Here is a 25131-nt window from a genome sequence, read left to right on the forward strand (position 1 = left end):
CTTTTAGTTTTGTTGACTGTTTCCTTTGCTGTGCAAAAGTTTTTTATCTTGATGAAATCCCAACAGTTCATTTTTGCCTTTGTTTCCCTTGCCTTTAGAGATGTGTCTAGCAAGAAGTTGCTATGGCGGAGTCAAAGAGGTTGCTGCCTGTGTTCTCCTCAAGGATTTTGATGGTTTCCTATCTCACATTTAGGTCTTTCATCCATTCTGAACTTATTTCTGTGTATGGTGTAAGAAAGTGGCTCAGTTTTATTCTTCTGCATGTGGCTGTCCAATTTTCCCAACACCATTTGTTGAAGAAACTGTCTTTTTTCTGTTGGATATTCTTTCCTGCTTTGTCGAAGATTAGTTGACCATATTGTTGAAGGTCCATTTCTGGGTTCTCTATTCTGTTCCATTGATCTATGTGTCTGTTTTTGTGCCAGTACCATACTGTCTTGATGATTATAGCTTTGTAATACAGCTTGAAGTCTGGAATTGTGATTCCTCCAGCTTTGGTTTTCTTTTTCAACATTACTTTGGCTATTTAGGGTCTTTTCTGGTTCCATACAAATTTCTGGATTATTTGTTCCAGCTCTGTAAAAATGCTGGTGGTATTTTGATAGTGATTGCCTTGAATGTGTAGATTGCTCTGGGTAGCATAGATATTTTAACAATATTTGTTCTTCCAACTCATGAGCATGGAATGTTTTTCCATTTCTTTGTGCCTTCCTCAATTTCTTTCATAAGTGTTCTATAGTTTTTAGAGTACAGAACTTTTACCTCTTTGGTTAGGCTTATGCCTAGGTATCTTAGGGTTTTTGGTGCAATTGTAAATGGGATCAATTCCTTGATTTCTCTTTCTGCTGCTTCATTGTTAGTATATAGAAATGCAACAGATTTCTGTGCATTGATTTCATATTCTGCAACTTTGCTGAATTCGTGTATCAGTTCTAGCAATTTTTTGATGGGAGACTTTCGGGTTTTCTACATAGAGCATCGTGTCATCTGCAAAGAGTGAAAGTTTGACTTCTTTGCCAATTTGGATGCCTTCTATTTCTACTTGTTGTCTGATTGCTGAGGCTAGGACTTCCAGTACTATGTTGAACAACAGTGGTGAGAATGGACATCCCTGTCATGTTCCTGACCTTAGGGGAAAAGTTCTCAGTTTTTCCCTGTTGAGGATGATATTAGCTGTGGGTCTTTCATATATGGCCTTTATGATGTTGAGGCAGGGTTTTTATCAAGAAAGGATGCTGTATTTTGTCAAATGCTTATTCTGCATCTATTAAGAGGATCATATGGTTCTTATCTTTTCTTTTGTTAATGTGATGTATCACGTTGATTGATTTGTGGATGTTGAACCACCCTACAGCCCAGGAATAAATCCCACTTGGTTGCAGTGAATAATCCTTTTGATGTACTGTTGGATCTGATTAGCTAGTATCCTGTTGAGAATTTTTGCATCCATGTTCATCAGGGATATTGGTCTGTAATTCTTTTTAGTGGCGTCTTTTTTTGGTTTTAAGATCAAGGTAATTCTGGCCGCATAGAATGAGTTTGGAAGTTTTCCATCCATTTTTGGGGAAGTTTCAGAAGAATAGGTATTAATTCTTTAAATGTTTGGTAGAATTCCCCTGGGAAGCCATCTGGCCCTAGACTCTTGGTTGTTGGGAGGTTTTTGATTACTAATTCAATTTCTTTGCTGGTTACACATCTGTTCAGATTTTCTATTTCTTCCTGTTTCAGTTTTGGTAGTTTATATGTTTCTAGGAATTTATCCATTTCTTCCAGATTGTCCAATTTGTTGGCATAGAATTTTTCATAATATTCTCTTATAATTGTTTGTATTTTTGTGGTGTTGGTTGTGATCTCTCCTCTCTCATTCATGATTTTATATATTTGGGTCCTTTCTCTTTTTGATAAGTTGGCTAGGAGTTTATCAATCTTGTTAATTTTTTCAAAGAACAAGCTCCTAGTTTTGTTGATCTGTTCTACTGTTTTTTTCCCCTATATCATTGATTTTTGCTTTAATCTTTATTATTTCTCTTCTCCTGTTAGATTTAGGCTTTATTTGCTGTTCTTTTTTCAGCTCCTTTAGCTATAAGGTTAGGTTGTGTATTTGAGACTTTTCTTGCTTCTTGAGGAAGGCCTGTATTGCTATATACTTCCCTCTTAGGACCACGTTTTCTGCATCCCAAAGGTTTTGAACTGTTGTGTTTTCATTTTCATTTGCTTCCATGTATTTTTTAAATTCTTCTTTAATTTCATGATTGACCCATTCATTCTTTAGTAGGATGTTCTTTAACCTCCATATATTTGTGGTCCTTCCAAATTTTTTCTTGTGGTTGACTTCCAGTTTCATAGCATTGTGGTCTGAAAATATGCATGGTATGATCCCAATCTTTTTGTAACAGCTGAAACCTGATTTATGACCCAGTATGTAATCTATTCTGGGGAATGTTCCATGTGCGCTCAAAAAGAATGTGTATTCTGCAGATTTAGGATGAAATGCTCTGAGTATATCTGTGAAGTCCATCTGGTCCAGTGTGTCATTCAAAGCTCTTGTTTCCTTGTTGATCTTCTGCTTAGATGATCTGTCCATTACTGTGAGTGGTGTGTTAAAGCCCTTACTATTATTGTAATATTATCAATGAGTTTCTTTAAGTTTGTTATTAATTGATTTATATATTTGGCTACTCCCAAGTTAGGGGCATAAATATTTGCAACTGTTAGATCTTCTTGTGGGATGGACCCCTTTATTATGCTATAGTGTCCTTCTTCATCTCTTATTATAGTCTTAGGTTTAAAATCTAGTTTTTCTGATACAAGGATGGCTATGCCAGCTTTCTTTTGATGTCCATTAGCATGTTAAGTGGTTCTCCATCCCCTCACTTTCAATCTGGAGGTGCCTTTGGGTCTAAAAGGAGTCTCTTGTAAGCAGCATATCATTGGGTCTTGTTTTTTTTATCCATTCTGCTACCCTATGTCTTTTGATTGGAGGAGCATTTAATCCATTTACATTCAGAGTAATTATTGAAAGATACAAATTTAGTGCCATTGTATTACCTATAATGTTGCTATTCCTGTAGATTATCCCTGTTCCTTTCTAGTCTTTGTTACTTTTGGACTGTTCTTCCACTAAAGGGTCCCCTTTAATATTTCTTGCAGGGCTCGTTTAGTGTTTACAAATTCATTTAGTTTTTCTTTGTCTTGTCAACTCTTTATCTTTCCTTCTATTTTGAATGACAACCTTGATGGATGAAATATCCTTGACTGCATATTTTTCCCATTTAGCACACTGAATATATCATTCAGGCCTGCCAGGTCTCTGTGGTCAGGTATGCTGCCAGCCTTATGTGTCTACCCTTATAGGTTAAGGACCTCTTGTCCCAAGCTACTTTCAGGACTTTATCTTTGTAATTTGCAAATTTCACTATAATATGTCATGGTATTGACCTATTTTTGTTGATTTTGAGGGGAGTTCTCTGTGCGTCCTGGATTTGAAAGCCAGTTTCCTTCCCCAGATTAGGGAAGTTCTTAGCATAATTTGTTCAAATAAACCTTCTGCTCCTTCTTCCCACTATCTTTCTTCTGGGACTCCTATAACATGAATATTATTTCACTTTATGGAATTGCTGAGTTCTTTAAGTCTACCTTCATGATATAATAGTTTTCTTTCCCTCTTCTTTTCAGCTTCACTATTTTCCATAATTTTATCTTTTGTATCACTGATTCACTCTTCTAATTTGTTCATTCTTGTTTTTATGGCCTCCACTTGGGACTGCATCTTGGTAATAGCATTTTAAATTTTGGTCTGACTAGATTTTAGTTCTTTTATCTCTACAGTAAGGGATTCTCTAGAGTCTTCTATGCTTTTTCAAGACCAGCTAGTATCCTATAATTGTTGTTTTAAATTCTAGTTCAGACATCTTACTTATATCTGTATTGATTAAATCCCTGGCTGTGAGTACTACCTCCTGTTCTTTCTTTTTGGGTGAATTTCTCCATCTCATCATTTTGTCCAGAAAAGAAAAGAAGAAAGAAAAAGAAACAACAACAACAAAAGCAACAAATCACTGATCCTGGGTGTATTTTAGTCTGCTTGTTAAAGAAACTAGATACCAAAATAAGAAAGAAAGAAAGAAAGAAAGAAAGAAAGAAAGAAAGAAAGAAGATATGTAAATAAAATGCGATGAAAGGAAACAAAAAATGGAACATGCATATATAAATTAAACTTAAAAAAGAATAAAAAAGAGAATTGAAAAAAAGAAATAAAAAAAAAACCCCTACAGAATAAAAGTACAATGGATACTAGATACTATTTTCCCCTAGAGCTGAGCTTTGCAGCCCTCTATATAATCAGTAAATTTGGTGTGAGCAAGTTGTTTGTGCTGGTCTTCTTGGGGTGGTTCCTGTTGCCCTGATTCTCAGGTGGATTTGTCCTAGTGGAAATGCACCTCCAGTGCATAGGGAGGCAGGGCTTGATGTAAGCGGCTCTGCACTCCACTAGGTGGTGCTGTTTTGCTCCCTGAAGGCTTTCAGTACTGATGGGCAGGATGAATATGCGGGGGGGTGCCCAGCTCTCTAGCCTGGGAGCTGAAAATTCATGCCCCCCCCTCGTTGGTGAGTCTTCACAGAAGAGCAATCAATCAACTCATCTCCCCAGTTTCTGTCAGAACTCTGTATTCACTCTGCCTATGTCCGAGCTTTTTTATCTCAGGCACGTGACCAAGTTTCAAAACTCCAAATTTTAGGGACCTCTCACTGTTCCTCCTGGGGAGGGTCAACTCATGCTTCTGCCTTTTGTTGGACCTGTCCCAGGAAAGTGGTCATACGACTGCACAGTGGTTCACAGTTTTTGGCAACACGGAGCAGAAACCCGGCACCTAGACTTGCTGTTCTCAGCGGGCTTCCACACTCCTATGCTTGGGAACAGTGGCGCACTTAGGCACCACTTGTTTTTGTGACCCAGGGGATACTCAGATCATGGTGTCACACCTAGGATTCTGCCCCACTTCACCACCTGAGCACCTTTAAGCCAGGCATGTCTCCCAGTGTAGAAGACTTCTAAAAGTTCCAATTTTTCACTCCATTGCTTATAATGCTTTGTAGTAGCCTCCTAAAGCAGGCTTCCTCCCTGCTGCCATATACTCAGCTATATCGCACCGGATTCAAGTCTCTGCACCTCCTACCTTCCAAAAGGTGGTTGCTTTTCTACTTGTAGACTTGCAGTATTTGTTTTCTCAGACTTCTGATTGATTTCTTGGGTGTTCAGAATGATTTGATAATTATCTAGTTGTATTCAAGGGATGAGAAAAACTTAGGGTCCCCCCAGTCCTCCCCCATCATCATTCACTTACTTTTCATTCACTGGATTGCTGTTCTCTCACTGTTACTGTGTAAGTGTCTTGAGGGTAAAGACCTTACAAGTCTTTTTTTTTTTTTAAGATTTTATTTATTTGTCAGAGCGAGAGCATAAGCAGGGGAGTAGCAGAGGTAGAGGAAGAAACAGGCTCCCCGCTGAGCAAGGAGCCCCACGTGGGACTTGATCCCAGGAGCCCAGGATCATGACCTGAGCTGAAGGCAGCCACTTAACCGACTGAGCCACTCAGGCATCCCAAGACCTTACAAGTCTTATTCACCTCTGTGTATCTAGTATCTAGAACTGGTGGCTCAAAATAGGCATACAGTGCATATTTTCAAATGAATACTGACCCACTTGCTTCCTTATAGATGATTACATGAGCAGTTTAGATTGCATTTCTTCATAATTTGTTTGTGGATATATTTCAAAGCATCAAAAAACCCAATCCAGGGTGCCTGGGTGGCTCAGTTGGTTAAGCAACTGCCTTCAGCTCAGGTAATGATCCAGGAGTCCCTGGATCGAGTCCCGCATCCGGCTCCCTGCTCGGTGGAGAGTCTGCTTCTCCCTCTGACCCTCCCCCTCTCATGTGCTCTCTCTCTCTCTCATTTTCTCGGTCTCAAATAAATAAATAAAAAAAAATCTTTAAAAAAAACCCAATCCACTTTATAGTCAAGCTTGATTATATCCTGTGATTTCCCTTTGATATACCATGAAATCAAATTACTGTGTTATCTTCAAATATCTGGGCCATACCCTTAGATTCTGTAAAACAAAATGACAATATATGTAACTCATAGATGAAAACTTATGACATAGCATGCAAAATAAGCACCATAGAGGTTGTGCCCTCAGAAATACCTGGAAAGCACTGATAGTATGAGAAATCACAAGTTCAGTTCTTTGTTATTTACTTTAAAAATATATGTTGCCATATTTTCATTGGAGACAATTCTTCATGAGTCTCTCATGTTTTTGCACATCTCTCTAGGCAGAGGCACTGACTAGCTTTGTTCTGAACTAACTTTTGGGGAACATTTACATAGCAGATAGCCTTGGAAATTAGAAATCGTGTCTCCTCTGGAGCAAAGGGCAAGCACAGTTATTGCTTATTCTAAAAGATTCAGGTTCCCTAAATTCATGGTTTCTCTTCTGTAACACAATCCATTGCATGTCCAGGTATCATCTGGTTCTTTTTGCATTGCTGGTGCAAAAATAACAATATTCTGGATACTGTTGCTGTAGGTAATAAAATGACCTTTGTCTCGTGCCCAGAGGTCTCATGCTTTCTGCAGCATCTATGAAATAGTGGCAGGTTAACTATTAGCTTGCAAATTGAGTAAAATCTCAGGCCTTTCACAGTTCCCAACTGTTGTATTTCTCACTAGTACTCACAAAGATTTTGTCGAGCACTAGTTTACTGCTATGAATTTCTCACTAAATTTAGGCAAAAGAAAGAAATTGACTTGATTTTTGGAAAAGAGATTTCAAATAGTTACTGCTATAGACATATAATGGCCCCCAAAGATGCCTACATCCTAATCCCAATAATCTGTGAATATATTAGGTTACATGTCAATGAGGAGTCAAGGGTACAGATAGAATCAAGGTTGATAGTCAGCTAACCTTGAGATGAAGAGATCATCCTGGATAATATGTGTAGGCCCTGTGTAACTGTGAGGTTCTTTAGCAAAGGATGAAAGACTTATACAATCTGAAGAGAAATCAAGAGTATGAGGTTCTTTAAATATGGAAGACAGCATCAGAATTCACCCCTAGAGTCTCCAGAAAGAAACACAGTCCTGTCAACACTTTTTAAGTCAGTGAATCCCATTTAATTTCATCTGACCTCCAAAACTATAAGATAATAAATTTGCCTTGTTTTAAGCTACTAAATTTGTGGTAATTTGTTATAGCCCAATAGGAAACTAATATAGTCACAGACTCTGGAATAAGTCTTTCCATTAGAATGGCTACATGAATATATTTTAACTTCACCTTTACAAAAGAATAAGGCCAGGGCACCTGGGTGGCTCAGATCATGACCTGAGCCCAAGGCAGACGCTTAACTGACTGAACCACCCAGGTGTCCCCCCTAAAATTCAAGTATAATTATCATACGTTACATTAGTTTCAGGTGTACAGTATGATTCAACTGCTCTAGATATTTCTCAGTGTTCATCAAGATAAGTGTATAAGATAAGTGGGAGGATGGGTGAAATAGATAAAGGGAGTTAAGAGTATATTTATCTTGGGTGCCTGGGTGGCTCGGATGGTTGAGCATCTGCCTTCGGCTCGGGTCATGGTCCCAGGGTCCTGGGATCGAGTCCCGCATCGGGCTCCCTGCTCCTTGGGAGCCTGCTTCTCCCTCTGCTTCTCTCTCTCCCTCTCTCTCTCCATCTCTCATGAATAAATAAATAAAATCTTAAAAAAAAAAAGAGTATATTTATCTTGAGCACTTTGCCGACTTCTTAAAGGTTTTGACTGTATGGGTCACAATGTTAGGATACTCTTCGGGATGCTCAAGTGAATTATGAGTGAATCATTAATTGTGGTTTTAAATGGCTTTTTAATGATTTGCATTACAATTTTAATGAAGTTCAGTGCTTTATTAAAAATTAAATTGTGCTTTAATTAACATAAGATGTTTGAACATGAAGCTCAAATGAACTTTATAAAGCTCATTTTAGATATATGTGAAATAATTGTTTAAGATTATGCTGACATTTTCTTAGGTTACATGGATCTCAACAAAGTTCTTTTTAAAATCCCTATTGCAAAAATCATTTTAATGTTGAAATTGTCAGGTAATATCACATATGTATGAGAAATTTTCAAAGACATAAATTTTGAATAGAAAGAATTTTATATAGAACAATAACTAAAAATAATGATGCTATTTTTAACAGCAGTCACTTTTGTTGGCCTTTCCCTGGTTTGAATTACTACATTATTTTCACCACATTCCACCCAACATTGCTCATTTCCATTCCAATATTTTTATTCTGACATGCACTTTTCTTGTATCTTATCATTTTAATTTTTCATGCAGCATACTTAATAAGACTACTTTATTTTTTTCTACCAAGTTTTATTTAAATTCCAGTTAGCTAACATACCTTGTAATATTAGTTTCATGTGTAGGATTTTGTGATTTATCACTTACATACAATACCCATTTCTCATCACAACAGGTGCCCTCCTTAATACCCATCATGCATTTAACCCATCCCTCCACCCAGCTTCCCTCCAGCAACTCTGTTTTCTATAGTTAATAGTCCGCTCTGTGGTTTGCCTCTTTTTTCCCCCTCTATGTTCATCTGTTTTGTTTCTTAAATTCCACATATGAGTGAAATCATATGGTATTTGTCTTTTTTGACTGACTTAGTTTGCTTAGCATAGTACTCTCTAGCTCCATCCATGTCATTGCAAATGGCAAAATTTCATTCTTTTTTATGGCTGACTATATTATGTTGTATATTTAGCCACATCTTTATCCATTTATCAGTCAATGGACATTTGGGCTCTTTCCATAATTTGGCTATTGTTGATAATGCTGTTATAAACATCAGGATGCATGTATCTCTTTGAATCAATATTTGTGTACCCTTTGGGTAAATACCTAGTAGTGCAATTGCTGGGTCATAGGGTAATACTATTTTTAACTTTCTGAGGAACCTCCATACTGTTTTCCACTGTGGCTGCACCAGTTTGCATTCCCATCAACAGTTTAAGAGGGTTCCCCTTTCTTTGCATCCTCACCAACATCTGCTGTCTCCTGACTTGTTAATTTTAGCCATTCTGACTAGTGTGAGGTGGTATCTCATTGTGGTTTTGATTTGTATTTCCTTGATGATGAGTGATGTTGAGCATCTTTTCATGTGTCTTTTAGCCATTTGTATGTCTTCTTTGAAAAAATGTCTATTCATGTCTTCTCCCCATTTTTTACCTGGATTTTCTGTTTTTTTGGGTGTTGAGTTTCATAAGTTCTTTATATATTTTGGATACCAACCTTTTACAAGATATGTCATTTGCAAATATCTTCTCCCATTCCATAGGCTGCCTTTTATTTTTGTTGATTATTTCCTTCACTGTGCAGAAGTTTTTGTCTTGATGAAGTCCCAATAGTTTATTTATTTATTTAAAAGATTTTATTTATTTGAGAGAGAGAATGAGAGAGAGAGAGAGAGAGAGCATGAGGGGGAGAGTCAGAGGGAGAAGCAGATTCCCTGCTGAGCAGGGAGCCTGATGCAAGACTCGATCCCAGGACTCCAGGATCATGACCTGAGCCAAAGGCAGTCACTTAACCAACTGAGCCACCCGGCGCCCACCAATAGTTTATTTTTTTTAAAGATTTATTTATTTATTTGAGAGAGAGAGCATGAGAGGGAGAGGGAGAGAGAATCTCAAGCAGACTCTGCATTGAGTGTGGAGCCTGACACAGGGCTCAATCCCACAATCCTGAGATCACGACCTGAGCGCAAACCAAAAATCAGATGCTCAACCGACAGCACCACCTAGGCACCTGCAATAGTTTATTTTTGCTTTTGTTTCCCTTGGCTCAGATGATGTATCTAGTAAGTAGTTGCTACAGCTGACATCAAAGAAGTTACCTCTGTGTGTTCTCCTCTGTGATTTTGATGGTTTCCTGTCTCACATTTAGGTCTTTCACTCATTCTGAATTTGTTTTTGTGTGTGGTGTAAGAAAGTAGTCCATGTTCTTTTGCATGTGGCTGTCTGGTTTTCCCAATACCACTTGTTGAAGAGATTGTCTTTTTTTCCACTGGTTATTTTTTCCTGCTTTGTCAAAGATTAGTTGACCATTTATTTGTGGGTCCACTTCTGCATTTTCTGTTCTGTTCCATTCACCTATGTGTTTTTGTGCCAGTACCATACTGTCTTGATCACCACAGCTTTGTAATATACCTTCATGTCTAGAATTGCTATGTCTCCAGCCTTGCTTTTCTTTTTTAAGATTCCTTTGGCTATTCGGGTCTTTTGTGGTTCCATACAAATTTAAAAATGCTGGTGGTATTTTGATAGGGATTGCATTAAATGTGTAGATTGCTTTGGGTAGTATAGACATTTTTACAATATTTGTTCTTCCAATCCATGAGCATGGAATGTTTTCCCAATTCTTTGTCTCATCTTCAATTTCTTTCAGAAGTGTTTTATAGTTTTTGGAGTACAGATCTTTTACTTCTTTGGTTAGGCTTATTCGTAGGTATCTTAGGGTTTTTGATGCTATTGTAAATGGGATTGATTCCTGGATTTCTCTTTCTGTTGCTTCATTATTGGTGTAGAGAAATGCAACAGATTTCTGTATGTTGATTTTGTATCCTTTGACTTTACTGAACTCATGTATCAGTTCTAGCAATTTTTTGGTGGAGTCTTTCCAGTTTTCTACACAGAGTATCATGTCTTCTGCAAATAGTGACTTCTTTGCTGATTTGGATGCTTTTTATTTCTTTTTGTTATTTGATTGCTGAGGTTAATACCATGTTAATAGTGTTAAGAATGGACATCACTGTTGTGTTCCTGACCTTAGGAGAAAAGTTCTCAGTTTTTCCCTGTTGAGGATGGTATTAACTGTGGGTCTTTTATATACAGCTCTTATGATGTTGAGGTATGTTCCCTCTATCCCTACTTTGTGGAAGGTTTTTATCAAGAGTGGATGCTGTACTTATCAAATACTTTTTCTGCACCTACTGAGAGGATATGGTTCTTATCCATTCTTTTATTTTTTTATTTTTAAAGATTTTATTTATTTATTTGACAGAGAGAAATAGCGAGAGCAGGAACACAAGCAGGGGGAGTGGGAGAGGGAGAAGCAGGCCTCCCACGGAGCAGGGAGCCCGATGTGGGGCCCGATCCCAGGACTCTGGGATCACGACCTGAGCTGAAGGCAAACGCTTAACGACTGAGCCACCCAGGCACCCCTCTTTTATTTTTTTAAAAAAGATTTTATTTATTTAATTGACAGAGAGATAGTGAGAGCGGGAACACAAGCAGGGGGAGTGGGAGAGGGAGAAGCAGGCTTCCTGCCAAGCAGGGAGACTGATGTGGGACTCAATCCCAGGACCTGGGGATCATGACATGAACCGAAGGCAGACGCTTAACGACTGAGTCACCCAGGCGCCCTTATCCATTCTTTTATTAATGTGGTGTATCACACTGATTGATTTGCGAATATTGAACCACCCTTGAAACCCAGAAGTAAATCCCACCTGATCGTGGTGAATGATTCTTTTAATGTACTGTTGGATTCAATTTACGAGTATTTTGTTGAGGATTTTTGCGTCTATGTTCATCAGGCATATTGGCCTGTAGTTCTCTTTTTTAGTGGAGTCTTTGTCTGGTTTTAAGATCAAGGTAATGCTGGCCTCATAGAATAAGTTTGGAAGTTTTCCTTCCATTTCTATTTTTTGGAACAGTTTCAGAAGAATTTTAACTCTTCCTTAAATGTTTGGTAGAGTTCCCCTGGGAAGCCATCCTCCCTGGACTTTTGTTTGTTGGGAGATTTTTGATTACTGATTCAATTTCATTGCTGGTTATCAGTCTGTTCAAGTTTTCTATTTCTCCCTCTTTCAGTTTTGGTGGTTTATATGTTTCTAGGAATTTGTCCATTTCTTCCAGATTGCCCAGTTTGTTGGCATAGAATTTTTCTGTGGCGTTGTTTGTGATCTCTCCTCTCTCATTTGTGATTTAATTTATTTGGGTTCTTTCTCATTTCTTTTTGATAAATACTGGCTAGGGGTTTATCAATTTTATTAATCTTTTTCAAAGAACCAGCTCTGGTTTCATGATCTGTTCTACTGGGTTGTTGTTGTTGTTTCTGTATCATTGATTTCTGCTCTAATATTCATTATTTCTCTTCTGCTACTGGCTTTAGGATTCATTTGTTGTTCTTTTTTTAGCTCCTCCAGGTGTAAAGTTATCAACAAAAGTTCTTAATGATTTCTTCATCTTATTTGAAGGTGAATAATGCATGAGTTCATTAAATTTCTATATGTTTACAGTTGATAGTACTAAATCTGGGAAACAACCTTTTGGAAGAAATTCCAGAAGAGATGAAATACCTTACATCCCTGAAGAAGCTTCATTTATTTGGAAACAAGATTTGTAAATTTGCATCTGAAGCATGTGGTAAGTTAGTCAAAGAAGAGCAACATTATGGGATCAAACTTAATCTCCTTAAATCTCCTTATATTGAACAAGTAAAAAAAGTAAAAAAAGAAATTTTACCTTTTAATCTTTTTCTGTTGCAGATATTTATACAGTATTCTTGAAATTAAGGAATTTGGGGGACATTTTTTTCAACCATTGTATATATATTTCTCTAATGTGGACCTAAGAAAATAAGTTAATATTAGATTAGTGAATTTTCCCTTTTCAGAATCAGTGTACATTTTGATTCTTGAATCTGGAGGCCCTTTCCCTGTGCCTGAGAGGAAACTCAGTTTGAAAATCAAATTAAGAAAAGCTCTTTTTGTTCTTTACACTTTTTATTGTCTTTACACTTTTTATTGTCTCAATATTAAGCTACAATATCTGATCAAGATGCTAAGTTTAAAATCAGGAGACTTTGAAAGAAAAAATATGAGATCCAATAATTGGCATTTTTTTTGGTGTTTCTTTTCAACTTATAACTTCTCCGTTCAACAGGACACTCTTCCTATTTAATATTAGGTAGAGTGGGCTTAAGGACAAAACACATGACAAAGATCTAGGTGATGTTTATAGCTTCATTGACCTACGTACAGCACTTCATCATTCTATGTCTTTGCCTCTATTAGTAAAACTGAAGATATGTTATGTGAACTTTTGAGACATGGGTACTAGATATAATCCCTGTCACCATCGAGCAGCATTTATTAAGAATATCACTGCATGGGGTGCTAAGTTAGGGGAATATTTGGCAAATAGCACAAATAGACTTGGTATGATCTCTTTATTTTAAAGTCTTAAATCATGTATCTTGGAGAAATATTTTTTCAAAATAAGAACTGTAACAAACACTTATTGATGCTTATGCACATTATATATGCAAAGCCATAGTTAAGGGTTCAATTACAGTTTACTTAGGAAGAAAACAGTTTATATAAGAAAAAAATTAATGGCATGAAAACAAACACAATTTTATAAACTATTTCATAAACTATACTGAGGGGACAAACTTAGGTAAAACCCGACTTATATAAATAAGATTAAGCAACCTAATTAATGCTAATTTAGGTTTCCATAAAGAAATTTTTTTTCTCGTGTGCCCTTAAATTTGAGGTTTATAAAATATATGTAACCTGTGTACAGTGCCCTTGGATATCTGTAGTTTCTGTATTTCTTGGTTTTGGGCTGTTGAAGTTTGAAAAGCCCATGTGAGTGACACAGAATGTTTTAGGTTGTGTCCTTATTATCCAAGAGCAGAAGTAGTTTGGTATCAGGGAGCTGAGCACTATCCAGCATGTATTACATGACCCAGTGCCCCTGACCAGAACCAGACTGGGCCGGGGCTAGACTTATGTCCCAAGATAGGCCAATATTAGTCTCTTTCTTGGAAATTATGATGGAATCTAAAACAGTGTAACTGGTCTGAGCTAATCATATGAACTAAGACAGTGGTTGCAACTGGTGGCTTGAGCGCTGAAACTGGTTCACAAATAAGTTGGTTCTGTTTTGATCGCCTTTTAAAAAGTTTGAATTAGGGTACCAAAACTTGCAAATCAGAAGAGTTCATTAAAAAAAAAATTGGATCTCTCCCTCTTTTTTGTCAGTTTTAAAAAAGAACGACTAGGCAACACCAGAATCACATTCCCACATGATAGCAATGGCCAGGAGCTGGCTGAAGGGCAACTGCCCTGTTAGATAAGGCAGGTCCTCACCAATTCTACACACTCCTGTCAGGTGCACTCCTGCCAGGGTTACTACAATGTTCTGAGTTATCTTCTTAGTTCCTGTAGGCATCTCAGTTTGAGAACTGTCTACCCTGCCTGTGAACATTCAAACACAGGAATTGTAGGATGGCTATGAATATATGGAAAATTAGAGACAATCTGCTCAAAAGAGAAAGCCTGGGGAGTGGGGGAAAGATGGGAGTAGGGGGGAGAGAGAAAGAGAGAGAGAGAGAGAGAGAATATAAATATGAAGCTGAGGGAAACTGTAATGAGAAATAAAACTCTGTGTTCTGCAGAGACGCCCTGAGAATATATCCACTGGACTTTGAGAAACTCCTGGGGGAGACAGAGTATTAGCCTGGAGCATGGTGTGTGGGTCCTTGGATATCACAACTTGGTTCAGTGGTTCAGAAGAAGCATGAGAAGCCCAGCAGACCCAGGCGTGAGCATTTCTGTGACTACCAAGAGCAACCAAAGGCCTATGTATATGCACACACAGCCAGTACATATATATGAGCCCATAATCATGTTGCATAACACATGTATTTATATTAATATGATTCCCCCCAGCCCCCACGTGCTCAGGGCCCAGTGTGTTGGGCGGCCGGCACAGCCATAGCCAAGCCGAACAGAGAGAAGCCTGATGTGGAGATGTACCTGGAGCTGCCTTTAGTCACCGACTTCGAGTTCAAGGGGCCAGAATTCCGCGCAGGAGAGGCGTGCCGGACCACGCCGTGTGCGACACACAGTGCTGCCCGTCCGACGAGCCGGGAAGGACAAGTGCACAGGCCCCCAGTCCGTCCGCTTTGCCTTGGGCTCTGCGCAGAGGCTGGTGGCCGAGGAGGGCCTATTCCCCACAAAATGCGGCAGAGAATGCCTCAGCTCCTTCGCACCTCTGGTGAAGAAGATCCCCAAGTCCTCGCGCCACGTGCTAGCGCGTCTACTCGTCCCTCTTCAAGGTTGCGCTGGCCCTGGAGCTGCGTGGACACATGTCCACACTTAATGTCCCCTTCGTCCTCCTCTCTGGGGAGTTCCTCCTGCGCGGCTGCAAAGAGAGCTCCGTCGTGGGCCACGTGCCCGAGGGGCTGTGCAGCGGTGGGGCTGCGGCGCATGCACAAGGGCGTAGAGCCTGACAGGCGTGCACGCGTGCGGAGAGACGGTGGTACGCGTGCGTGTGTGAGTGTGCGCACACGTGCCGGGCTCGCTCACGGGGGGGTCTGCCCACTCACGTTCCCCAGCAGCGCGCCAGGGCAGGGTGCTGGTGGCCGGCGCCTTAGACCGCTCTGCACACGTGGTTTTCCTGATGGATGGGTGAATGCCGCCAGTAAGGAGGACCCTTTGGACTTCATTTATTCGCTTAACAAACATTTATGGGACAGCCCTTGTGAGTTAAAACTAAAACAAAATAACCCTGGGTTCAGATGCCTCTTAGTGTCTGGTTCCAATTCGTGGTAAGCAGGGCTGGGCTCTCTGCTCTTGGGCGCTGTGATTTAGCTTTTTAATTTGGTGATGAAATCCCCCTGTTTTGCTTAAGCTAGTTTAAGAGGGTATCTGTCACCAGCAACCGCAAGAGCCTTGACCAAGGCAAGAAACCAGAAGGAAAACAACAGTATATAGAAAAGTGGCTACAAGTTATTCTCTAAGAGATAGCTAACGTAACTAAAATTATTTTCCAACAGATGGGTTACAAAACTTGATTCTGCTTAATCTGAACAACAATCAGCTCACATGGATTCCTCAAGAAGTCAGCAGGTAATTTTGTTTGTAGCGAGACTTGGTTAAACATCCCTTCACCAGCTCCACCCTGGCCATCTGAACCTCAGCCTCATTGCCTGGCCTCAAGTCCCTGTGGGGTTTGTACATGGCAAAGAGGCATCTGAGGGACTGAGACAAGCCACTAATTTTAAGCAGACGATTCTTTAAACACTTCAGGGAAATGAGAAATAGCATGACTCGGTGGTCTAAGTGTAAAAGTGGGGGTTTGAAACCTAAAGTTCTAAAGTTGATTGCATTATTGATTTCCTAACTCCAGAGTTCTTGGTTTGCTCTGATACAGAATTGGGGACATTAAATTTTATTTCATAAAGTACTGGAAACCATTTTCAGCTTGATGGAAAAGGTAATGTAAAAGCAAAGTGTTGAAAATCAAGATAGCATTTTCGTTAAAAACCCCCACATTTTATTATCATTAACAACAACAACAAAATGCTGCACATCTTATCCTGCACATCTGCACAGATGGGCTGCTGTTACGGTGGCTTTCTTGAGCCAGCTTAGGGCCTCGTCCTTCTGCAGGCAAAACACTCTCTTGGGTTTTTCCTCTGACAGATGGAGAGAAACCTACTTGGGTTTACTTGACTTTGGAGACTCTTTTTATTGCCTGTTGAATAGAAACAGATGTATTACAACATAAGAGCATCCAGATTTTTAAAGGATACAGAACTATGAACAGTCCTTAACAAAGGGATTTGTGCAGCACCTAAAATCTATTCCAATTCACTTGTCTATACTTCTAGTCAATATATTATGCTTCCCAGAGAGATTTTCACAGAGAAAGTAACGTTTTAAGTCAGAGTGACTTGAAAAAATTTTAAGTGATCTAATTTTTGAAGAAGACTATTTATAACAATGAAAATGCCAATAGTTGTTTGCTTGCTCTTTCATTTATTTGGCTTATCAATGGATTTGTGTATCAGTGATATAATAAAGAAAGGGAAGATCTGGCAAACTAGGTCATATCTTTGTGCAGCTAGCCTTACGACTTTGGTCAAGTAATTTAACTGCACCTTAGCTTTCTTGTCTCTAAAGGAAAAATTTTGAGTAGATGTACTTCAAAACCTTTTCAGCTATAACATATTATGATTTCACAATTTATTAAGCTTAGATCTGATTGAAGTATTAAGTATAATAGTCACAGAACTGTATAAATCTATAGTGATATGTTAGAAGATGATATGAAATGAAATCTTTCACTGAAAAATGTAGTATTGCAAAATATGTAAGTCTACACTGTTTTGTAGATAATTCTGGATCGTCTGTATTCTGGCTTTGTCCTATATGTAGGCTGATTGGTCACTTCCTCAAGCTGGATTCCATTTTCTGATGTTGGTGAATTTTCTTCACCTTCCAATACCTTAGTGTCTTCAACTGCAGCACGAGGACAATAATAGTGCTATTCATAGTGTTGTTTTGACAGTTAAATAGGCAAATTCGTCAAAAATATTTAGGATTGAGCCTGGGACATATTAAGTGCTCAGTGGATGTTAGCTTTTCTTGTTATGGGTTGTTATTTTTATTCTTCTTTTCGTTCCTCCCTTTTTAGAGATGAAAGATTGACTTATTGGTGAATTTGGGAAAAGCATTGAGTGTACATAGCTCAGTGTCTTTCTTTTTACTCTGCCATCGAGTAAGCAGCTTCCTTAGCAGGAAAGTCTGTGACTGGGTGGGTACGTTTAATGCAGGGGAGGATTGGTAGGGAGCCTGAGAATGTTCGAGTCAGCTCTATGCTGACGTGTGATTCCCTTCTTTCCGAATCCCGTATCTTATTTCTCCATTTGTTTAGCATCTGGGAGGGGGAGAGTTCTCTTTGTTGGCTCACTTAAACTACAGAGTATTGGTTCATGGACTTGGAGTGAAACCTGGACAGGAGAGAGTTTTGCCCCTAAACAACTGTGTCTTGGGCAGGGCTGCACAGCCACGGAAGAAAAAGGAGAATGTGGGCATCCTGGGGACAGAATCTCTGTGAAAGAAAGGGAGAAAGGAAGGGACTAAGCCAGTGGGCTCAGTTCTTTCTCCAAATTCACCACTCAGTGAAGTTATTCTTCAGCCTACTGGAGAGGAAGGGGGGCAGGGAGAAGCTGCAAGTGTGCTTCCTGTAGTTTTCTCTTGGAAGAGTGAAGTTCTCCCTGCTCCTGGAAATGGAAACAATGACACATACTTGTTTTCCCTTCTGCTCTTTACTCACCCAATGAATGATGGCTATTTACAGTAGCCTCTGAGCTCAGCTTTATGCCTTGGAATAACGACAAAATGAAAAACCAACTGCCATAGTAGTAATTCAGAGTAGAATCAATTAGAGTCGTGATTATAACAGTGGTTAGTGAAGAAAATTCCTTGTCCCTTTTTTCACAGGACCTACTCCACACACTTTCACTCTCTTTTAACGCTGGGTCATCCAGTTTTGACCCTGTATCCTCTCTGCAAATGACTTTGCTCCTTATTTTACCAAGAAATTTGGCTCCCTCGTTCCCTTCTTTTCAGCCTCTCTATCTTGCCTTAAGTAGACCTTAAGACAAAGTCTACTTCTTGTCTTTTTTTCTCTTGCTCCCTCGTTCTTTCTTTTATAGTCAAATTTCTTTAAACTGCCATCTGTCTTTTGCTTTTGTTTTCTACTTAACCCCTTAAAATTATCTTTTTTCCGTCTTCATTCTACTTTATGTTATTTTTAAGGACCATTAGTATCCTTTGGACAATCAAATCTAATGGCCTTTTCTCTCTGCTGAATACAAATTACACAAAAATCATGAGTGTTCCATTCATTGAGTTTTGACCAATGTACACACAGTAGTAAGGTATTGAACATTTCCTTCAATCCACAGATTTCCTCATGTACACTTCCTGAATTCTTACCTCTCACAAGCAGCTATTATTCTATTTCTACCTCTACAAATTAGTCTTACTTGTCCTAGAACTAAATAAGTGGAATCATACAGTCTGTGTTCTTTTGTGTCTACTGCTGAGCATAAATTTTTTTTTGAGATTCACCATGTTGCATTTGTCAGCAATTCGTTGTCTTTTGTTTATCCCCAGTAGCATTTCATTGCATGAATTATGCCACAAGTTATTTTCGCCTGTTCATGGACATTTGGATTATTTCCCATTTGGGGCTGTTATGAATTAAGCTACTATAAATATTCTTGTAGAAATCTTTTTGTGGACATATTTAATTTATTTTTCATTTCAATACCTAGGAGTAGAGTTGTAGAGTCATTGAGTAGGATTATAGGCATATGTTAATTTATTAAGAACTGCCAGTAGTTTTGCAAAGTGGTTGTACCATTTTACATTCCAGCAGTTTTTAAAATGTTAACCACTGCAGTAGGTATGAAGTCATATCTCATGGTAGTTTTAGTTTGCATTTCCCTAATGTCTAATGACAGTTGAGCACCTTTTCATGTTCTCATTCCTTATTTTTATGTCTTTTGTGAACTGTTTGTATCAAGTATTTTTTCATTGAAAAAAATTTGTGTTTTTTTTTGTTTTTTTTCTTTCTTCGCATTGAGTTGTAAGAGTTCCTTATGCATTCTGGATACAAGTGTTTTGATAAGTGTTATGTATTGCAGATATCTCTTCTAGTATGTGGCTTGCCTTTTATTTTCTTAACAGTACCTTTAGGTGAACTGAAGTTTTTAACTTTGATGAAGGCCAATTTTATTTTAAGATTAGTGCTTTCTGTGGCCTTTTAAGGAAATATTTGCTTACCCCAAAGTTATCAAGATATTATCCTATATTTTCTTCTACGATGTTTATAGTTTTAGTTTTTATATTTAGGTCTATGATTCATCTCAAATTAATGCTTGTGCACAGTGTGGGGTTATAGTCAAAGTTCACTTTTTTCCCACATTATCCTATATTTTCTTCTACAAACTTTATAGTTTTAGTTTTTATATTTAGGTCTATGAGTCATCACAAATTAATGTCTGTGTGTGATGTCGGGTAATGGTCAAAGTTTATTTTTCCCCATATGTTTATCCAGTTGTTCTAGCACCATTTGTTGAAAGACTGTCTTTTCTTAATTGAGTTGCCTTGACACTCCCAAAATCAAATGACCATTTATATGTCTATTTGAACTCTCCCTTCTATTGCATTGTTCTATTTTTCTATAATTTCTCTAAATACTATCTTAATTACTGTAAGCTTTGAAATCAGTTAATGCAAGTCCTTTGACTATTTTTTATTATAGTTTTGGTCACACTAGGTATTTTGAATATCCATGTAAATTTTAAAATTGACTTGTCAATTTTTACACAAGGAAACTTTAAGATTTTTATTTGGGAGAGCGCCTAGGTGGTGCTGTCAGTTGAGGGTCCAACTCTTCATTTCAGGTCAGGTTGTAATCTCAGGGTCGTGAGATAGAGTCCAGCATGGGGCTCCGAGCTTAGCACAGAGTCTGCTTCAGACTCCTTCTCCCTCTCCCCGCTGTGCGCGCTCTTTCTCTAAAATAAATAAATAAATCTTTAAAGAAGATTTTTATCTGCACTAAGTTGAACTGTAGATCAATTTGTGGAGAAGTGGCATCTTAGCAATGTTGTTTCTTTTTACATGTGGACAAGACATAACCCTACTTTTATTTAGAGCTCCTTTAAATTTTCTCAGTCATAGTTGACAGTTTTTGGTATAGAGTTCTCTCATATCCTTTGTTAAATGTTTTCCTAACTATTTTATGGTGTTTTTTTTTTTTATGTTACTGTAAATGGGGTTTTTAGAACTTTTCTTTTCCAATTTTTATGGCTATAGTTTAGAAGTGCAATAGATTTTTTAAATAGCGACTTTGTAGTCTATGACCCTGCTTTTGGTTCTAGTAGTGTTGTTTGTATTACCTCTCTTTAACATTTACAGTGTTGACCATCTCTTTAATTTTGAAATTCTCTCCTCCTATACCTTTAAAGATTCCTTGTTAACCTGGTTCATCTCCTGTTTCTCTATTCAAGCCTTTTCTAGGTGCCTTTTTTGTTTTTGTTTTTGTTTTGGTCAGATGTTCACATTCCTCAAGAATCTTTCCCACTTCTCTGTCTTCTCCTGCCCTTTTTGTTGTTCTTCCTGTCAATCTCATCTATTCACATGGCTTTTCTTGTCAGGTTTGTAGTCTTCCCCCAGTCCCCTTCACCTACTCTGACCACTTTCCTCCCTCCAGGCCCCCTTTTTTAATGGTCTAAGAAACATCACCTCATTCTGTTATTACTTTAATCTTAACACATTGGACCTTGAGATTATTATATATTTTCATTCTTTGCTTTGCAAACAGACACATCTGCATTTGAATCTTGACAGTGTTATCTACTAGATGGGTAATTTGGGCAGGTTGTTTACTGCCTCTCTCCTTTATTTTCCTCATTTCTAAATTAAGGGTAATAATTCCAGCCTTAGGGTTGTGCTGACGATATAGTTTCATGCACAGGTACATAGTTGATGCTGAACATTACTAATTTCTTTTGCTTCTTTATTCAAAATATAATATTTTTCTCAGCTTATTATGTTGCCTCTGTTGCCCTGGTTTTACGAGTTCTGTTACTCAAAGCCAAGTTCAAATGTTTATTCTTCCAAAATGTTTGTGATATACTTTACTACCATACCTGCAACTAGAAACTCAGATTTCCTTAATCCCTTTCTCCCTCTCTGATGGCATTTCCTATCTTCATTTTATGGCTCTAATATCTCCTTCTAGACCATGATATCCATAAGGCCAGAATTTGTGGCTGATTCATCTTTGTATCTTCTGCAGCAACTAAGTAGTTCTCACATCTGTTTGGTGCAGGATATTTAAATCTATATCTATACCTCTATCCATTTATATCCATGTATATATGTATGTGTATATTTATGCACATCTATGTCCTCCTTTGTCTTCTGGCTTCTTTTTTTATTATAGCCAATGTATACATACAAAAAGTGAAAATAGAGTTTTCTCTCTCTTAAATTGAAGTTTTTTTTTTAAAGATTTATTTATTTATTTGAGAGAGAGAGAATGAGAGAGAGAGTACGTGAGAGGGGGGAGGGTCAGAGGGAGAAGCAGGCTCCTTTGCTGAGCAGGGAGCCTGATGTGCGACTCGATCCCGGGACTCCGGGATCATGACCTGAGCCGAAGGCAGTCACTTAACCAACTGAGCCACCCAGGCGCCCTTAAATTGAGGTTTTGATTACCTAAAATTCTTTTAACATAAGCTATCTGATTATAAAATATCTTTAAAGGTTAAATTATAGTAAAGATTTTTTTATGCTCAAAGTATTTGTAGCAGTTGTGAACCCATGACTAAAGTAAGGCTTAGACGAGCTACAAAAAAATGAATTGACACATGGCTTCTGATAAGTACAATGGGCTTTCTTATTCTCATAAATTTCATTCATATGCTTTATTTTTTAGATTGAAAAGTCTTACATATTTGAGTATAAATCATAACCAGCTAGCCAGCATTCCTAAAGGACTTTGTTTTCTTAAGAATCTTTCTGAACTTCAGCTTAACTACAATCAGCTCATTTGTATACCTGAAGAGATTAAGTTCTTGAAGAAGCTCCGGAAGCTTCTTCTGGTCAGGAACAACATTGAAGTTTTGCCAGAGGTAAGGAAAACATGGAACCAAATTTTCTTGGGGAAGAACTCATTATGACACAATGGGGAGTGGTTATGGAATAGGTTTGGACATCTGAATACAAGCCATCATTTACTTTCCCTCCGATTAGGCATAGTCAGTTCCCAAAGCCCTATCACAAAAGAGGGTTATAACTTGGATTATTCCACATAGCTAGGGATGCCAGATTTAGTAAATAAGGATACAGGATGCTCACTTAAATTTGAATTTCAGATAAGGAAGGAATAATTTTTTAGTGTATGTGTGTTCCAAATATTGCATGGGATATACTTATACTAAAAAAAAAATTGTTGTCTGAAATGTAAATTTAAGGGAACCTCTTGTATTTTATCTGGCAACCTATGTATGGCATCAATTGTAAGTACATTTTGGTTTTGGAATATGTGCTATATGTCTTCCATTTTTCCTACATATCTACTATCCATCTTTTTCCAACATGTTCTGTGCCTGGAAATCTGACCTGCATGGGCATCAGTAAGCTCCTTTGTCCTCTGGCTAATAGGACTTGAAAGGGCAGGAGGAGAGTGAATACCAGATGGTATTCCCCTGGTACCATTCCTGATAGGATGTCATAAGTTGCGTGCACACTTTTCTGGCAGACCATGGGGAATATTAGGTTATCCTCATATGGACCATTACTACCTCCCCTTGGTTCTTCAGGCCCATGGCAGTAAAGAACTCCCTGCTGTTGCCAGCTTTTGGGAATGTTGTGGGAATCTTACCAAACTTTTATAAATGGTGGCTTTATTAAACTCTCCTCAAATTTCCCAGTTTGAGAGTATTGTTTCCTGCTAGGAACTTGTCACTGGGTTTACCTTCCTTCCCTATGCAAGTTAAAGTTAATTTGATAGGAGGGGGAATTCATGTCATGCAGTAAATTGAGGAATACAAAAAGTAGATCAATTCCTGCTGTTTCATTTTTTCTCAAGAGGATATTCCCTTTAAAAATTCTGGGAGCCTGGGTGGCTCAGTTGGTTAAGGGTCTGCCTTCAGATCAGGTCATGATCCCAGAGTCCTGGGATCGAGCCCCACATACAGCTCCCTGCTCAGCGGGGAGCCTGCTTCTCCCTCTGCCTCCGCCCCTCCCTCTCGCTCTCTCTGCCTCTCATGAATAAAGAAAATCTTAAAAAATAAAATAAAAATAAATAAATAAAAATTCTGTGCACACTGTAATGTGATATGTGAAAATATAGCAAGTTGTAGGCTGTAAATAAGTATATTTCAAAAATTTTATTCTTCAATTCCTTAAAAAATCCTAATTTTTGTAAATGAGTAGAAACAGTTCTCAGAATTACAAACTAAATCTATTAAAAGTGTAATACCTTTATTTGAGGGAAAAACAGTAACAGTAGTACCACAATCATTGTCATGAAGCATTATATTATTTAGTGTTCATAACAACTCTGTGATGTTGCTTTTCTTATTTACCCATTTTATTTTATTTTTTTTTAAAGATTTTATTTACTTGAGAGAGAGGGAGAGCGAGTGAGAGCATGAGCATTGGGGAGGGGCAGAGGGAGAAGGAGAGGGAGAAAAACAGACTTCCTGCTGAGCAGGGATCCCTGATGCAGGGCTCAGTCCCAGGACCCTGGGATCATGACCTGAGCCAAAGGCAGACATTTAATCAACTGAGCCACCCAGGGCCCCTACCCATTTAAAATAAGGAACCGAGGGTTATATGACTTGAACACAGTTTGCAAAGGTCAGAGAAGGGGCTTAAATCCATGTCTGTCTGACTTAAAAGTCTGTACTTCAAACAGTACTCTTCCTACAATTTTTTTTAAATCATGAGGATTTTGGACTTCAAAAAATTTAAATGCTACTAAGTCCAGTCCTGAATTATTATGTAAAGAATGCCTATGATCATATGTCCTTGTACATTTAATATGATTCAGTCTATCATTGTTCTTTTTGGTCTGCATTATAAATGGTAAGGCATTATAGGAAATACTCATTTGCTTTGATAATGAACAAATTATGAATCATTTTCTGGTACATTATATTTAAAAATTTTTTTAAATTTATTTCTATATTTTTAATTTTTTAAAAGATTTTGTTTATTTACTTAGAAGAGAGAGCATGAGCATGAGGTGGGGAGGGGCAAAGGGAGAGAGAGAGGGAGAGAGAGAATCTCAGGCAGACCCCACGCTGAGCGTGGAACTTGACGCTGGGCTCCACGTGGGGCTTGATCCCAGGACCCTGAGATCATGATCTGAGCTGAAATCAAGAGTTGGATACTTAACTTACTGAGCCACCCAGGAGTCCCTGGTACATTATAAATTATGTGTATGTCTGCACATGGGTGTGAACGTATATGTCCATTCAGTCACAGTGGGCATGTAGATAGAGACATTAACAGATTTTATTTTATTTTTATAAGGAAAGGATTGCGTTAGCACGGTGCTAAGCAAAAGGTAGATGTGAAATAAATGCCTTTGGAATTGTTGATAGACCTTTTACATCTGTTTTCTGTTTCTCAAAAGTTCTTTGTATTTTAAATTTAGTAATGTCTACTAAGTTCTCAGTATAA

The 25131-nt window shown here is 38.1% G+C and overlaps 1 protein-coding gene across 4 annotated transcripts in view; it reads left to right on the forward strand.

Annotated features, from left to right (window-relative positions):
• Positions 1-25131, forward strand: part of LRRC69 (leucine rich repeat containing 69) — a 90709-nt gene that overhangs the window by 15379 nt on the left and 50199 nt on the right. For all 4 annotated transcript variants that reach the window (XM_025871487.2, XM_073892951.1, XM_073892952.1 and 1 more), the window contains exons 2-4: positions 12364-12490; positions 15915-15987; positions 22376-22571. In XM_025871487.2, the coding sequence (XP_025727272.1) occupies positions 12364-12490; positions 15915-15987; positions 22376-22571 (396 nt within the window). The remainder of the gene's footprint in view (positions 1-12363; positions 12491-15914; positions 15988-22375; positions 22572-25131) is intronic.

Source organism: Callorhinus ursinus, unplaced genomic scaffold (assembly GCF_003265705.2).
Source record: "Callorhinus ursinus isolate GAN/ISIS: 27379988/994484 unplaced genomic scaffold, GSC_fseal_2.0 scaffold5, whole genome shotgun sequence".
NCBI classification, from domain to species: Eukaryota; Metazoa; Chordata; class Mammalia; order Carnivora; family Otariidae; genus Callorhinus; species Callorhinus ursinus.